The sequence below is a fragment of the Mangifera indica genome, chromosome 10, assembly GCF_011075055.1.
Source record: "Mangifera indica cultivar Alphonso chromosome 10, CATAS_Mindica_2.1, whole genome shotgun sequence".
NCBI lineage: Eukaryota > Viridiplantae > Streptophyta > Magnoliopsida > Sapindales > Anacardiaceae > Mangifera > Mangifera indica.
The window spans coordinates 16,818,479-16,835,782 of record NC_058146.1 but is presented as its reverse complement, the minus strand read 5'-3'; the positions used below and the strand labels follow the sequence as shown (position 1 = coordinate 16,835,782).

General features: G+C 33.2%; 1 protein-coding gene and 1 long non-coding RNA gene across 2 annotated transcripts; both read right to left on the bottom strand.

The window, feature by feature from the left end:
* Positions 1-6,351: 6,351 nt before the first annotated feature.
* LOC123227981 lies at positions 6,352-7,427 on the bottom strand. Its single transcript, XR_006504581.1, has 3 exons — positions 7,068-7,427; positions 6,899-6,970; positions 6,352-6,800 (listed from the first exon to the last, which is right to left on the bottom strand). It is a non-coding gene; the product is annotated as an uncharacterized LOC123227981 (long non-coding RNA).
* A 303-nt stretch (positions 7,428-7,730) lies between these two features.
* On the bottom strand, positions 7,731-8,681 carry LOC123226813 (LRR receptor-like serine/threonine-protein kinase RGI5). The gene is made up of 2 exons (XM_044651329.1): positions 8,054-8,681; positions 7,731-7,954 (listed from the first exon to the last, which is right to left on the bottom strand). Exons 1-2 carry the CDS (start codon positions 8,679-8,681, stop codon positions 7,731-7,733), a joined length of 852 nt encoding a protein of 283 aa, XP_044507264.1.
* Positions 8,682-17,304: the final 8,623 nt, after the last annotated feature.

Sequence of the window (17,304 nt, the reverse complement as noted above, 5' to 3'; positions counted from 1 at the left end):
AAGGGTGGCTGTGAGACCCAAGTGAGAAATATTCACAGCTGTTACTCGAAGGTAACGAGCACCACAAGTTATGCCTTTCCAATGACAAACAGAAGAACTTGTGGACCAATTGCTGGCCAACAAATTGCTTGGATCATGGCTTATACGAGCTTTCAGGGCAAGAAGAGCTTGTTTGTCTGTGGAAATGTCGGTTAATTGTGCATGGACGAAGGAAAGTGTCGAAAAATGAAGTAAGAAAGCTAAGAAAATGCAGAGAAATAGATTTTTCTCCATGAGAGCACAACTTAGATTTGTCAAGTGTGATCTTGGGGACCTGTATAAGTGCATAAAAATGATACTTATAAAGAAAACATTGACGTGATTATTTCCAGAACCCCAACTTGAACTTTGTCTTCATCTCTCTTATCACCACAGTCTGTACATATTAGTCAATTTCTACTAACACCTCCAAGTCGTTTTGCCCAACTTACATGCCCCTTCCAAGAGGTTTTGCAAAAGAAGACAATTGAAGGAAACGGTGACATTTCTGTTTCATTTAATTTTTCATAACTCTTCACATGGCTCGGTCGAAATCTATTGACTCATTCTTGAGATATTTTTTCTCTCTTTGAGGAAACTCTTTCTCTCCACAATCCAAGGCGAGGATCTGCAGATCAGACAGTATTTAATCAATATTCTTGTAGTTATTTAAGTGTAATTGAGATGCATTTTGACAGTTGTTATAGATCTATCAAATTATTACGGTTTTTTCTACCAAAAACATCTAATTTTGTATTTTTATTTTTTGTGCACATTTATAAAAAGATATTGAGGTATTTTTATTTTAAAGGAATTGTTATCTTCCAAGATAAATGAAAAAAAATGAAAAATATTGCGCCACTTCCAAAGAAAAAAAATGAAAACAAATGCAAAAGAAGACAACCTAAATTAAACCAGGATGTGAGATGAGAAGAATATAGAAAAAATAAAAAGCAAATTAGTTTAATAGAACGGTGCCCTTTAATGTTGAGAAGGCGGAAGTTTGGTAACAAAGTAGACGTTCCTGCTTTATTTCATTTTTCATAACTCTTCACAAAGCTTTATCAAAATATCTTGACTCATTCTTCAGATATTTTTTATCTCTCTAAGGAAACTCTTTCTCTCTACAATCGAAGGTTAGGATTTGTAAATTAGACGGTGTTTAATCAATATTTTTGACAACTGTTATTGATTTGTTAAGTATTTGTTATGTAAAATATAATTTGATCTTATTCAATTTGATTTAATATGATTCTAAATTGATATGATTCTGAATTTTTATATATTATTTTTCTTATTTCATAGGATTAAGATTTCATTTCAAATTACATTATAATATTATATATTGTATAATTAATAAAACCATTAGTACAAACAATGTGTACAAATAATGATATGTCATTATGTAATTGAATATTATTTTATTACTAATTTAAAACTATCTAATCACATGATAACATGTTATTGTTTGTGCACAAAGTTATGTATATTGTTTATACATGTAACATTACTCTTCTTCAATAATATTAATTCATTTCACAACCCAATTCACAATTCTTTATGGTATCAAAAAGGTTAATATCCTTCTGTATCTGTCAGTTTTTTTAATTTGTCTTTTTCCCCTAGTTCCATATTTTCCCTGTTTTAAAAAACCTACTTTTCCCGCTAGTCTAGGATTGCACATTTTTCTTTTTACCCCTTTTGTAACCACCCTCCAAACATTTGAAATGTTACAGTTTCACCCCCCATTCTTCAATAGTTAGTAAATCTCTTTCTAGCGACATTCTTCCTTTGTCTTCAACCATCTTCTCAATCGAAACCAAGCTGATGTCAGCCCAGTCTTTCTCTTTGACTCTCTTTCTCTCTTAATGCCACCACAATATATGTGTTCCACCTTTCTCTTATCACTATCATCAGATGTCTTTATTTCTCCCCTATTTTGCCATGAGTTCTTTCAGAATCACACACTTACTTGCCTCATTGGCAACATCCTCCCTCTCTATTGTGCCACGTCTTAAACCACCCTTTCATGCAATTGAGCACCTGCTCTTGCTGTGAATTCTTCCCTAAACTTTGCCCCTCTTCTGACTGAAAAACATGTGAGACCTTCTTACCTCTCGTTCATTGTTCTGCCGCCATCAACTTTGTCCTATCGGTGGTTTTCCTTCTTATACTGACAACGTCCTAACCTTTCTCTGTCCTCGGTTTTGATAGGCTTTTCATTCATCAAACTTGACCAAATTGTCTATTCATTGTTCTCATCTTTGTGGTTGATGGTTGATTCTTTCTCCACCTTTGTTGTCGTTGTAATCTCTATTTTTGGGAACCATCCTTGTTTTTTGATATGGTCCAACAATCTCTCATATCGCAACTATATTTACCAAGGGGTTGTCTAATGAGTGCTTTCTCTTATTCTATCTCCAACTACAACTCCGAGAGCTCTCACTGCAATTATAGGGGAGTGTTAAATAAAATATATTTTGATCCCATTTGATTTGATTCTGATTTGATCTAATTCAATATGATTCTAATTTGATATAATTCTAAGTTGATATAATTTTGATTTATTGTATATTATTTTTTATATTTCATAGGATTAAAATTTCATTTTAAATTACATTGTACAACATTTCTTCAATAATATTAATTGAGTTCACAACTTAATTCACAATTCTTCGGTTTTAAGTTGTACATATAAACTCTTGTAATTTTCTTTGTGATAATAAGTTTTTGAGGTATTTTTCAATACATATGTGGTTTCTAAGCTATTTTCCCTCTGAAGTTTCCGTGTTATGCCGTCAAAGCCTCTAACCTATGTCTAAAATAGATGTTGTTCATATGCCAATGAACAATCAGAGTATGTTGAAGAAAAATGCAACATTTGGACCTTTTGTATCTCAAAACTTGTCTGAAATGGGAGCTTTTATAGTCTTAAGTCTACAGGCGGTAAACCCTAAGTTGCCAAAAGACAATTATCGCTATAGGAGACAAGCATTTTTCTCGGTTGTACGCATGAATGTTCGTCACCTTTTATAACTGTGAAAGATGATTCTGTTTTAAACTTTATTAAACAACCTAATACTCAATATGCTAATTGGAAGAAGAATGATCAGTTACTTAAGAGTTGGTTGTTAGCCTCTATTTGTGAAAAAATGTTTAGTTTGATTTCAAAATGTACAACTTCTAATGACATTTGGGTTACATTACAAAACCGTTTTGTTGTTGAATCTAAGGTTAGAATGACCCACCTAAGAAATTATCTTCAGTCTTTAAAGAAAGGTTCTACTATGTTAGACAAATGAAAGAAATACATGATGCTACAGTTGCTGGTGATTAGTCCATTACAGAAGTTGAAATTATTAGTTTCATAGCAGATGATATTTGTCTAGAGTATGATCCTGTTGTTGTGCATATCATGCAATAATTAGATACATTAGGAGAAACTATTACTTTGTCAGAAGCTAAATTTTTGTTGCAAAAGTATGAACAAAGACTGAGTAAAAACTTTGCTTATTTGTTTGAGATGAAAAATACGTTTATAAATTTGGAGAAGAAATCAAGTGGTTTTAGTGTTGAAAGTAGTTTAGTACTGGAAATGTAGGAGTGTATCATGCAAATACTAGCACAAATATTAATCTATAGAAAAAAAATGAGACATAATGTCTTTAGGAACAGAGTTTGGATAGTAATCAACCAACCACAGGTAGAGGCACAGGTAGTTTGCCAGTTGTGTGGGAAGAATAATCACGCTACTATTCAGTGTTATCATCGTTTTGACATTACTTTAACTGGTAGGGTTCAAAATCAGGCTTCATTCCCACACAATTCACATCGTTTTGACAGTCACAACCATTCAACTCACATCCTCACCTTACAAATCCTACTCATAAAAACACCACTGATAACATTGCTAGGTCTAGTAATCAAAGTCATTTAGCTCATCCAACAATAGTGACAGTATTCTAAAAATCACGAAAATGTTGCTTTGCATTTCAAAACTTACTAGAGATAATGATGTTATAGTAGAGTTTAACTTTGAATATTATTTTGTTAATTAAAGGCACGAAGACTGAAACTAATATCAATTGTTTACTACTCCTGGTGGCAAAGCTGGTTTCAAAAATCATTCATTGTCATTGTTTTTAAATAAGCAATGTCAGATTAGTGCAATTTAATGTTTTTCACACTAAGTCCGTGGATTTTCCTATTTTATAAAGAAGACTTGATCCAAGTCTTTAAACATTAAAAAAAAACAATAAAACTAAGTATACTCACTTGGAATACACACATAGGTACACACTTAATATATGTCATCATGTGATTGAATAATTTTGAATTAAAGATAAAGTAACACCTAATCATGTGATGACACATATAAATGTGTTGTGTATTTGAAATAGGTATGTATAGTATTACTCTAAAAAAATGTACGTCAAATTCTAAATCTTTCTATTAAAAATGATGATAAAACTTTCTCTTGTGTTGATCGTCAATTTAGTAAACAACATCAAATTTCTTTTCCACCCTTCTTATCTAGAAGAGTTTCTCCCTTTGAACTAATTCATAGTAACATATGGGAACCAGATCCTAGGGGTACAACTAGGGGTTTTAGGTACCATATTCATCTTCTTAATGATTTTTCTAGATTTACATGGGTTTTGACTTTGAAAAGCATAGTAAAAGTAAAAGGTTTTTGTTGAACTCTTAGATATTTTGATGATAACAAAAACTAAGTTAAAATGACTAACTTGGCCAGGGCATGACTTAGTTCATGACCTAATCAGACAAAACTTGAAATATATAGATTCCTAAGTCATGCATGCCTGTGCACAATTCATTTTGGAGTCATACATGCAAATGAATGGGACCATGTGTGCTTCCTGTATATGGCCCTAGACTTTTTTGTATTCATCAAACATATCATGCACAACCATGCATGCTTGATACACGCTCATGCATAGCTCATTTTAGGCCAGTCACAAGCAAGACTTCCCATGCACAAGCACCCACACACACTTCAACTAAAGTCAACATGGGTTTTGGTCAACATTTCATGAACGCTCGTGCAAGCAAAAGATGCATGTAATATCTAATACTTGTTGTTATTATTATTATAATAATATTTTTTAATAGGAAAAATTATGTTTTGGGATGTTAAATATAGAAAATAAAATTTAATTTTGAAGGAAATAAGTTAAAACTTCCATTTGAAGGAAATAGATGTACTTTTAATTTTAATATTAAGAACGACAAGATAAACTTTAATTTTTGTAAAAGATTTAAATAACCAACAATAAGAATAAGATGTTATTTATAGTGAGAGATTTAAATGACAAAAATATTTAGGGATGATTCCTTCAAATTTATTATTTTGAAGATACAAACCTTGGAGATTCTGCAGTCCATCCATGGTAACTGGAATTTGTTCAGTTAATTCATTATTTTGTAATTGTAGTTTTACCAAATTTTTCAAGTATCCAATTTCTTTGGGAATTTTTCTGCTAATGTTGCAATAATTTAAATAAAAATATTCCCTACAGAACCTGTAAGGACGCTATTCAGTGGATTTTCGCCTAAAATCAGAACTCTGAGATTCTTACAATTTGTCAAATTGGAAAGAAAGCTCAAAATTGGAGTAGATGTGAAGTAATTATATTGTAAATCTAGTATCTCAAGAAATTTTAGATTACCAATTGTACCAGGAATGAAGCTTAAGTATAAGTTAAATGAAATATCTATCCTGGAGAGCTTGGAAGCATTTGTGATGAAATCGGGAAAGGGCCCACTGATAGGGCTGGATTCGAGCCGAGAGAAGCTCGAGCTCGGCTCGGTTCACATAGAGTTGGCTTGAGTTCGAGCTTGAGCTCGGCTAAGACTGGCTCGTTTCGGGCTCGACCGAACTGAGCTTGACTCATTTTTCGTTATCAAAACGACGTCGTTTTGTATCAAAAATTTTAATTAGAAAATCTGACGAGTAGCTTGAGCTCGAGCTCGACTAAGGCCGGCTCGTTTCAGGCTCGGTTCGAATCCAGCCTTACCCACTGAAATTATTTCTCCACAAGTAAAGACGCTCAAGGTTTGGAAGCTCTGCAGCTGATGGAATAATTCCGGTGTTTTGATTGTCATTCAATGAAAGTGCTTGCATTGTTGAAATGTTGAATTAGAATAGCTGGGACAGGGCCAACTAGGTGGTTATGCGCAAGATTCAATTGCTCAAGGCTATGAAGATTGCCAATTTCATATTGAAAGACTCCAAGAATTAGCAGAAATCAAAGTAGCCAAACAAGAAATGAAAAAGAAAAAACAGAGTAATTGAACGAAAGAATACACCAGTTACTGAATATTCCACCACACTTTTTCCTTAATCAATTTAGGTTTTTACACAGAATTTATGCAACAAATCAGCTGCCAAGCTGGCTATCTAAATCAGCACAGTTGAAACATAACTACTTTAACTAATCAGACCTAAACTCTGGAACGCCGTTTGATCTTTATCAAAAAGCTATGACACTTTGAAGTGAGAAAAATAGAAGAAAGAAGAAACGAAGTTAGGGGAAAGTACAATATCTTTTCAATCAGCAGTTTAACTGAAGCGTCCGGAAGAACCTTCTTTCTCTTCCCAAAACGCACAGCATTTGTTAAAAGTTAATATGGGCTGCAGCTTTTGGACTGCCACGCCTCGGCAACTCCTGCTCACGTCTAGCTGGCCTTCGGAACATCAGCAGAAATGGGCTTCAAGGAGACTCAACTACATTTCTAGTTTAACACATACAGTATCTCACCTAAAAATATGATAGCTCAAATTAGTGAATTGGATTATTATAACAAAACGAAATTAATACATTTTAACACGTTAATTTGAGAGAGGTTTGTTATTTACCTGTTAAGTTACAATTTCGCAGTGATAATTTCTCCAGTTTCGCAAGATTGCCAAGCTCTCTTGGAATTTCTCCTACAAAATAATTATAAATAAGCAATTTATTTTTGACTGACAAGGAATATAAAAAGAATCAGCAACAGTAACTAAAACAAAGTTTTATATAACATACCTTGGAGTTTGTTGTCTCCAAGATAGATCCCTCTAAGTTGAGTCAAGTTTCCAATTTCTTTGGGAATTTTGCCACTAATGTTGCAACCATTTATGGAAAAGTTATCCAAAGAAATAGGAAGATTCCCTATGGAACCTGGAAGGATGCTATTTAGTGGATTTTCACGTAAATTTAGAGTTCTTAAACTCTTGCAATTTGTCAAATTGGAAAGAAAGCTCAGATTAGGAGTAGATGTGAGGTAATTATATCCTAAATCTAGTATCTCAAGATTTTTTAAATTACCAAATGTATCAGGAATGAAGCCAGAGAATGAGTTAGATGAGATATCTATCCAGGAGAGCTTGGAAGCATTGGTGATGAAATCGGGCAGCAGCCCACTGAAATTGTTCCTCCACAGGTAAAGATCCTCAAGGTTTGGAAAGTCTGCAGTTGATGGAAGAATTCCGGAGAGTTGATTGCGATATAATGACAGTGCTTTCATTGTTGAAATGTTGAATACAGTAGCTGGGACAGGGCCAACTAGGTGGTTAGATGCAAGTACCAACTCCTCAAGATTATGAAGATTGCCAATTTCATACGGTATCTCACCTAAAAGTATGATAGCTCAATTAGTAAATTGAATTATTTTAATTCATAATAACATAAAGTTCTGAGAGAGGTTTATTATTTACCTGTTAATTTATTCCAGCTTAGATATAGACGCTTGATTAATGTCAAGTTCCCAATTTCTCTCGGAATATGTTCTTGCAATTGGTTGTTCGACAACAGAAGAGAACGAAGCATTCCACATAGCCCCAAGCTATTTGGAATAGTTCCTGTTAAGGAATTATTTACCAGTGATAATACCTCCAGCTTCGCAAGATTGCCAAGCTCTGTTGGAATTTGTCCTGCAAAATAATTATAAATAAGCAATATATTATTGAATCACAAGGAATATTAAAAGAATATCAGTAACAGCAGCTAAAACAAAGTTTCATATAACATACCTTGGAGTTTGTTGAATCCAAGATAGACCAGTCTCAGTTGAGTCAAGTTTCCAATTTCTTTCGGAATGACTCCTATGAAATTATTGTTTGACAAGTTCAAGTGTTGCAAGCTTCTGCATTTTGATAAGATCGATGGTATTTTTCCTTCCAATATGTTAGAATTCAAATAAAGCAGTTGCAAATTGGGAAGATTATCAAAAATGCTTGCAGGGAGTTCACCCGATAATTTATTAAAGCTTAAACTAAGGTATTTCAGTCGACGTAACTGAGCGTATTCCTCAGGGAGAGAGCCATGAAAGCTGTTGTTTGTGATATCTAGCCTTGCAAGGAAAGATAGATTTCCCAGTTGAGGAGGAAGGGTGGCTGTGAGACCCAAGTGAGCAATATTCAAAGCTGTTACTCGAAGGTGACAAGCACCACAAGTTATGCCCATCCAATGACAAACAGAAGAATTTGTGGACCAATTGCTGGCCAACAAATTGGTTGGATCATGGCTTATACGAGCTTTCAGGGCAAGAAGAGCTTGCTTGTCTGTGGAAATGTCGGTTACTCGTGCATGAACGAAGGAAAGTGTCGAAAAATGAAGTAAGAAAGCCAAGAAAATGCAGAGAAATAGATATTTCTCCATGAGAGCACAACTTAGATTTGTCAAGTGTGGGCTTTGGGACATGAATAAGTAGATAAAAATGATACTTATAAAGAAACCATAGACGTGATTATTTCTAGAAACCCAACATGGACTCGTCTTCATCTCTCTATATATAAGTCAATTTCTGCCGACGAACACAAGAGAAGGAAACCGTGATATTTATCTTTCAGTTAATTTTTCATAACTCTTCACATGGCTTGGTCGAAATATGTTGACTCATTTTGAGATGTTTTTTCTCTCTTTGAAAAAAGTCTTTTCTCTCTAGAATGAAAGATGATGATCTATAAATCAGACGGTATTTAATTAATATTGAACAATAAATGATATACTTTGACAGTTGTTATAAATCTGTCAACTGTCAAAGTATTAAGTCTTTTTCCTTTGGAACGGAAGACATCTAATTTATAGAATCGACTTTTAAATTTTCTAATTAAATAAATTAAATTGTTAAAATTTTTTAATTGAAGAGACTTAATATTTACTATTTTATATTAAAAGTATCATACTTCCAAAACAAAATAAAACATACAATCTTAATTATGTTTTTTAGTATCTTCGATTTTTTTTAAAAAATCTGAAAAATTGGTTCTTTCAATTGAAATATTTGAGAGTTTAATTTTTTAATTGAAAAGGTAAATAAATTTCGACCCCTTTATTTAGAAAAAAAAATGATAATTCGATACCTTCAAATGTTTTATCTCTTTTTATATATGTTATATTGATTATTTGAGGTATGTAAAATTGAGTGTGGTGTCTTTGTAATATTGTTCTATTATTTAAATTTTCCTTTTTATATATGGCGAAGTTGAGGAAAACAAGCAATGAATTATGTGTAAAATTTATAAATAAGAAATATAAAGAAATATTATTAGATATTTAAATTAAGTGAAAAAAAAACATTAGATGAACATATATATAGGTAAAAAGATATTTGGGGATTTTTATTTTAAAGGAATTTTCATCTTTCAAGATTAAGAAAAAAAAAACAAAGAAATAAAAAATATTGCCCCACTTCCAAATCCCTTCCAAGACGTTTTGCCCCACTTTCAAGTCCCTTCCAAGACGTTTTGCAAAGGAAGACAAACTTAATTCAACCAGGATGTGAAATGAGAAGAATATAGAAAAATCAAAAAACAAAGTCAACCAGGATTATTTCCCTTCAGCTTCTTATTTCAGATTTAATACGGCATTTTCAACCCCTACAAAGTCGTCTCTTCATTCTCCATCATTTCCAATTTTGACTGGACATTCTTCATCTAGACATACTCATTTCATACATGGTTGAATATTGTTTAGGATTTGATGAATATAATATTTTTCGCTTAACAATTGAATTAATTCTTCAAGTATTATTTTCTCTAAAATTTTAACTATTTTTATATCACATCTAACATAGTCCGTTATGTCTTCATCACTTTTGATCTATTCTCTTTCATATCGAACAAAAACATAACCCATTATTATTGATCCTACAATGGCCAATAGTGATAACAAAATTTATCAGAAAAATTCATATTACACTGTATCAACATTATCGCCTTTATTTGATGAGCAAAAATTCAATTTACCGATTTTTTTAGGTAATACGGATTGTAATGTTTTACAGTTTCAAACTTTCAAAGGGAGTTTGAAATACATGATTTATATGGTTCTAGGGGATTTAGAGTTTTATGGTAAAATATCTATTAATTACATCTATTCTAGTTACATGTGGTCCAAAATTTTACTTGAAATCGTAATTAATAATATAAAATTTATCCCTTACTTCATATCTATTATACTTGTTCCATTGGAACTCTAGATTTCGTAACTAATAGTATCTCACCTAAAAAATAGATGAAATTTATAAAATATCAATTTAATCCCCTAATTTTTGAGTAATATTTCATGTACACTTTAGATTGGCAAATATCATTTCACCCCATACATTATCTAATATTTTAATACTCCACATGATAAAATATTATTTCACCCTTAATATTATAAAATTGAAATACCCTTTATAATTTTTTAATATTACAATTTTAAATATAGTTCTATGCAAGTATTCAAAATATCACATAATTAATGGATAAATAAAATTTTAGGTTAAAATTCACATAAATGCCTTGGTATCATAATCTGATTTCCTTGTGGAATTCAAAAACCTTATGTGAGACCATTTTAAAAATATTTTATTTATTTTTGTGGATTTACACCGTGTTGCACCCTTACAATTCCGTGTACTTACCAGTACGGAATTGTGTTGGTGACCCCATGTGGAATTGACCAATTCTAAGCAAGAATTATGTTCCAGCTGCCGAGCGGGTTTGAATTAAAAAAAAAAGAAACTTCCTAAACCACTATTAAATGTCGGTCCTAATGATCTTGACCGTCGGATTAAGGCTGATTTTCCCATGTCTATCATTATAATGCAAGTTATCTTAATCATTCTTCACAAATTTATGCCGTGTAACAACTCTATTCGGAAGCATATTTTTAGTGGTAATTATCTCCAAATATCATGTTACGTGCTAATAAATATTTAAATTAACAACACCCATTTAATGTATGTGAATAAGTAACACCATATATTTATTGTTTGACTAAAAGACTTTTTCTTACTTAAGTTTTAGCTAAATTTTAAAAATATACTCATAATAGATTAAAAATCTAAACATTCACTTATTTGTAAACTTATATTAAAATTACATTTAAATATAAGGATAAAATTATTATTTGATAATAATATTAAAAAATATATAATTTTATCTTATTTTTCCTTTAGGCTTTGAAAATTAATATTTGAAAAGTGACTTTTCTCTCTCAAATCCGTAGTTTCGAACTTTGCTAGGCAATGACTCCTCACCAATGGAAGTGATCAAATTTTAAGTTTGGTATCTTAAGGGAGAAAAGTGAATTTTTTAAAATTTAATCATGAGAAAAAACTGTTAGTTTTTTAAACTAGAGAGGAAATTGAGATTTAATTTTTTATTATTTTAATATTATTAGTAAAATGATGATTTTACCTCTAAATTCTAATAGAAAATTTATAATTATGTCCTAATAGAGTAAAACTTGGGTAAATATTTAGGTTTTTCAACTGTAACAATTATATATTTGTCATTTTATCAAAACTTGGATAGAAAATAGTCATTTGGCCTCATTGATGTTAAGTAAGTGTGCCAGAAGGTGTTCCAAAAATGATTTTAGCAAATAAAATTAGTAATCCTAATTAGCATAATTTTATAAAAATTTAACTAAGACAATAAAATAATTATAGCCATATATGTAGCTTGGCATGTTGATCCACTCACCTCTTCACCTGCCCTGCCATCTCTCCTATCTGCAATTTTAGAACAAAGAACATGGTGAGTATAAATAGTTGGTATGAATTCATGATTTTCCTTCTATTGGTATTCCATATCAACCTTCCTCAGCAGAATCTTACTATCAAACGTGTTCTCGACGCATCTGATTAGACACCTATCTCAAATGTCTTCTATGCCTTTGTATTGGATGAGACATCCATCTTAGATAACCCCTTACACCCATACCTAACGAATTGGACATACACCTCAGGTGTTGTTTATTTCCCTCATGGAGATGGCCTGAAGGGATGTCCCTCTTAAACGTCACTTACATTATGATTCTCCATCGCGTAAAATTTTACTTCCCTTATTAAGAGCTGAGACATCTCGTCAATTAACCTATGTATATTCAAGATCAAAACGTCTCATCAATTGGTCTTTAACTCATAACCGCTTATACACATTTTATTCATATACGCAATTTTATCAATTGAATTCAAGGAACGACCCACTCAAGAAGGCACAATTCAAAGTAGTAAATCCAATTACAAAAATCTTGCATTAATTCTCCTAATTTTTTTTTTCAGACTCTCTCACGACATTCATGGCATGGTGTATTACTAGAATTTGAAATTTCACATGGTGCAGGTGCACCATAACATGTGTGGGTGCACAGATGCCACAAAACTCAAAAATATTCCACATACCTGTCACTGTTACTGTTCACAGGTAAACAAAAAGGAAGTTGCCGCAGTTTCCATTTTGCCAGGCATGTACACCTTCAGCCATGGCGTGCACGCCACCTCACAGCCAGTGTGTGTGCTGCAGGGCTGGGCGAAAGGCCAACCCGACGAGAGAAACGCATGGCGACGCTCAAATGGGTGCCAATCGTGCACCTTGCTATGAATCTGATTCCTAACGGCGTCAGACGGTGATCCAGCGAGGACATCATCGCGCGATTTCGGTGCATGAATCTGTTTAGTGGTCATCACCACGCATTCCCGACACCCTGATTTTGAAAGCCATATTTATAGACCCACCATTTTCTTATATAAACATTTAATCACAACATACTATATTCAATCCTCATGGCAGCCAACGAATCATCCAAGCATGTGAATTATGATTCGTCCGCATACATGATCATCCGATATTTGAATATGGGTACATGCATATAATTAAACCAAGATTTGAGCAATTACACATAGCATCAAATAATAGGAAATAACTAGAATACCCCTTACATTCACCCAAGGGTATTACATTTCCTCTTAAAAGTATATTGGCCTCGAAATTCATTGGAACAATTAGGGAAATCTTCACCTTATGTCCTCTTCTATCTACTATATAGCTTCCTCAATTTGATGATTTTGCAACTGAACTTTCATTAGGGGAATTCACCGTTGTTTGAGTATCTTGCTCTATTAATCCACAATCCAAACTAAGCGTTTCTCATATACCAAATTGTCTTCAATCTCTACATCCTTGAGTCTAACTACTTGAGATGGGTCACCTAGACACTTGCGTAACAACAACACATGAAACACATTATGAATATGCTACATGCTTGTTGCCAACGCAAGTCGATAAGCCACCCTCCCAATCCTCTCAGTGATCTCGTACAACCCAATATAGCACGATGCCAACTTTCCTTTTCTGTTGAATCTCATGACAGGCTGATAAGGGGCAATCCTAATAAACACATGGTCATCGATCTCGAACTCCAAATCATTCCTCCTCTAATTGGCGTAACTCTTTTATCAATCTTGAGCTTGTTTCATCCTTTCCCTACCCTAATTAGCCTTACCTAATCGATCATTTGCTCGGTCATCTCAAGTCCCAAAGCCCTGGTTAACTCATCCCTCTCTCTAATCTTGTCCTAGTGCAATAGTGATAGACATCTCCTCCCATAAAATGCCTTGTATGGAGCCATCTGTATAGTTACTTGGTAACTGTTATTATAGACGAATTCCATAAAGACAAGACGTTAATCCAACTTACCCCATGATCCAAGCAACACGCCTGTAGCATATCTTCAATCATTTGATTGACTAGCTTCGTTTGACCATCCGATTGGGGGTGGTATGTTGTACTGAAAGACAACTAGGTACCTAATGCCTTCTGTAGACCTTGCTAGAAAGCTTAAACAAGTCATGTGTCTCTGTCCAATATGATCTTTCTGGGTACCCTATGAAGCCTAACTATTTCTCCAACGTAGATTTGTCCTAACTGATTCGCGCATATATTATCCCTTACTTGAATAAAGTGTGTCGACTTGGTTAATCGATCCACAATGACCCACAGGATGTTAAATTCACCTCTAACCTTTGGTAGTCTAACTACAAAGTCTAGTGAGACTTCTTCTCATTTCCACTTGGGAATGGCCAAAGGTTGTTATAACTCTGATGGTTGTTGATGTTTAGCCTTGACTTGTTGACAAACCATGCGCTTTGACACAAAATATGCCACTGCTTTTTTTCATACCAAACCACCAATAAGTTCTTCTTAAGTCCTAGTACATCTTTACACTCTCGGGGTGGTTGGTGTAAAGTACACTATACACCTCTGTCAGAATTCAAGCCCTCAAGTCATCACTTTAAGGAACACTACTCTATTCATGAACCTCAAGACCCTATTAACCACTCAAAAATTCGGTTCAAGTCCATTAGCAACCTTTTGCGCCATCTGTACACACCACTCATTAGGAACAACTCCAAACATAATATTTTGGTCAAGATGATAACTGGTTAGTCTTTAGTTTACAATGATGCAATTTAACTTCTTCTTTAGTAACCAACTCTTTGATGAAATAAAATTATGTCTCCGTGTGCTTGCTTCTTCCTTGGTGAACTGGATTCTTTGTGATATTGTTAGGATCCTAAGTGCAAGGTATGAGACTTGAATCTTATATTGGAAAGTATATAATTCTAATGTGTGGTTTATATGATCTTAGACTCTTCAATCTCAATATCTAGCTTTTGAGGTGTGACTCTCCTAAGGTTCACATAATTTAGTATTAGAGCTAGTACTACGTTTCCCAATTGCAATCGACCACCACGTTTCCTAATTGCAATCATGCGGCATGGATGGTGATGCCAACATTGCAGTGTTCAACCAAGGCTAGCACATTGGAAAATATGGGCTTCTAGTATGGGTTTATATGACCTTTGACTCTTCAATCTCAATAGTTAGTTTTTTAGGTGTGGTTCTCCTAATGTTCATATTAGATATCAATGGAGGATTGTTGTCACAATAAATTGTTGTTGGTTGAACATAAATCCTACAGTATTCTTCTAATCCAAACTACATGACAAGTTATGGTTATAGCAGCTATATATTCCGCCTCTATGCTAGATAAGGTTGTGACTTGTTGCGTCTTTGAGATAAATGAAATAACTTCAGCTCCAAAACAAAAAATGTAGTTAGTTGTACATTTTCTGTCATCTATATAGCTAGCCTAATCATTGTTAGTAAAGGCTACAAGATAGTTCTTTGCACTGTTCTCATACCTAATACTATAATTGATTGCGTTGTTCTCTGGACATATCTTATAATTCTTTTGGCTGCTCCAAGATCATGCTTGCTTGGACCATGCATGTAAGTAAAGATGAGACTTACAACAAACATGAGATCTACTTGCGTGTTTGTCAGAAACATTAGTCCTCCTATCAAGGTTTTGAAATATGTTTCATTTGCTTTTTTCGCTCCATCTTCTGAGAAACAACTTATCATTTGCATTGAGAGGAGTCTTGGCAGCCTTGCAATTGAACATACCAAATCTCTTTGAGAGATCTGTGACATATTTCCTTTGACATAGAAATATCTCACCTGTATCTTACACAACTTTTACTCCAAGAAAATAATGCAATGGTCCCATATTTGATGCATCACCAGATATCAATTAACTTATATTTAATTTTCTAGGATACTAAAACATTAAAATAATCCTACATGTTAATATAAATTCGACATTAGTAGTTTAAAGATCAAATCTATGAACTAATAGCCCAACCATATTGCACTGGCACATGATATAAATAGTTTATTATTGGTAATTACCTTTTTATATTCATCAAGCCACTTTTCTTCCTCAGATGCATGCTTCCACTTCTCTACCTTGTCCAAAATTCCTTCCGGCTTAAAGCTTCCTCTTTGGCTTTTGCTATCTGATTATCCATGCTTGAAAGAAGATTGGACAAATCAACATTACCTGTGGAGACAAGTTTTAGCACAATAATCATGAAGCAATTCCAGGCTAGTTCTAAATGAATAGTGTGCTAATAGCCATTTTCAAATATACAAAATTAGAATTTAAAGAAAAACAAATAATTTAAAATCGTTTAGAATATATTAAAGTTGTTTATCCAACCTTTTGTAGAAAGAAGGAATCTATAAAAGAAAACATTATTTGTAAAATATATCCCTATATATGAACAAGAACTGAAAACCATATTATTGAAACTGGAAATAAAAATTATAAATTGAACCCAAATATATAATTATTACTATAATTACAACTGCTCCCATTAAACAGGAATTCCTACAATCTAAAGGGCTACATGACTCTAAGCTTCACCCAGGGGTACCTTAGGAGTACTAACCATGACTTTGCTGCACTAAATGTCAACATCTCATAGTCAGGGTGGAGGCTGAAAGAAAAGAGTAATTGATGAAAGTAAGCGGTATTGCCATGAATCAAGAAAATTAATTGATAAAAGTAAGCCAACTACTGCAAAATTGAACAGGACTTATGACAACAGGAAGACAGCCAACCTCTAGTTAAAAAATTTGGTGTCATGATCAACGAAATCTAGCCATTAATTATTAGCAGTGTAGCAAACTAGACATTCCGTGGATATTGAATAGTTAAAAAATCAAAGGCTTGCAAAATTGAGAATGATTACCTTGATGTTCGCCAAAAGATTGCACATCCATCAATGGCATTTCCAGTTCGCATCTATAGAAAACTAAAACAAAGTTACACTATAACTCTCGACAAAATAAAATATTTTTCCTAGTCTTTAAAACATAAGATTACACATAAGAAACAAATTGCAACCAATAAATCATGCAGAATGAAAATCATTAAGCAATAACAACTTCAATAATTCAAAGTTCGTAAATCTACAAAAGAAGAAAGAAAATGGCCAAAAAAGAAAAGCATAAGAGAATAGAAAAAGAGGTCTTCATGAAGTAGCAGATTGAAAACCTGAAAACACATTATGTCAACCGATTATAATCCAAGTTCAAATATTATGCTTCTCTTCCTCCACTCCCAGTCTACCATGTGACGTGGTATGTGATAGTAAAGT

What these genes read in the sequence shown, in the direction of transcription:
- LOC123226813 (XM_044651329.1), bottom strand. Translation starts at nt 8,681, where the DNA reads ATGGAGAAATATCTATTTCTCTGCATTTTCTTGGCTTTCTTACTTCAT. An exon ending in TGGATTCAACAAACTCCAAG is followed by an intron (nt 7,955 to 8,053) that starts GTATGTTATATG and finishes ATTATTTTGCAG; the next exon opens with GACAAATTCCAACAGAGCTT.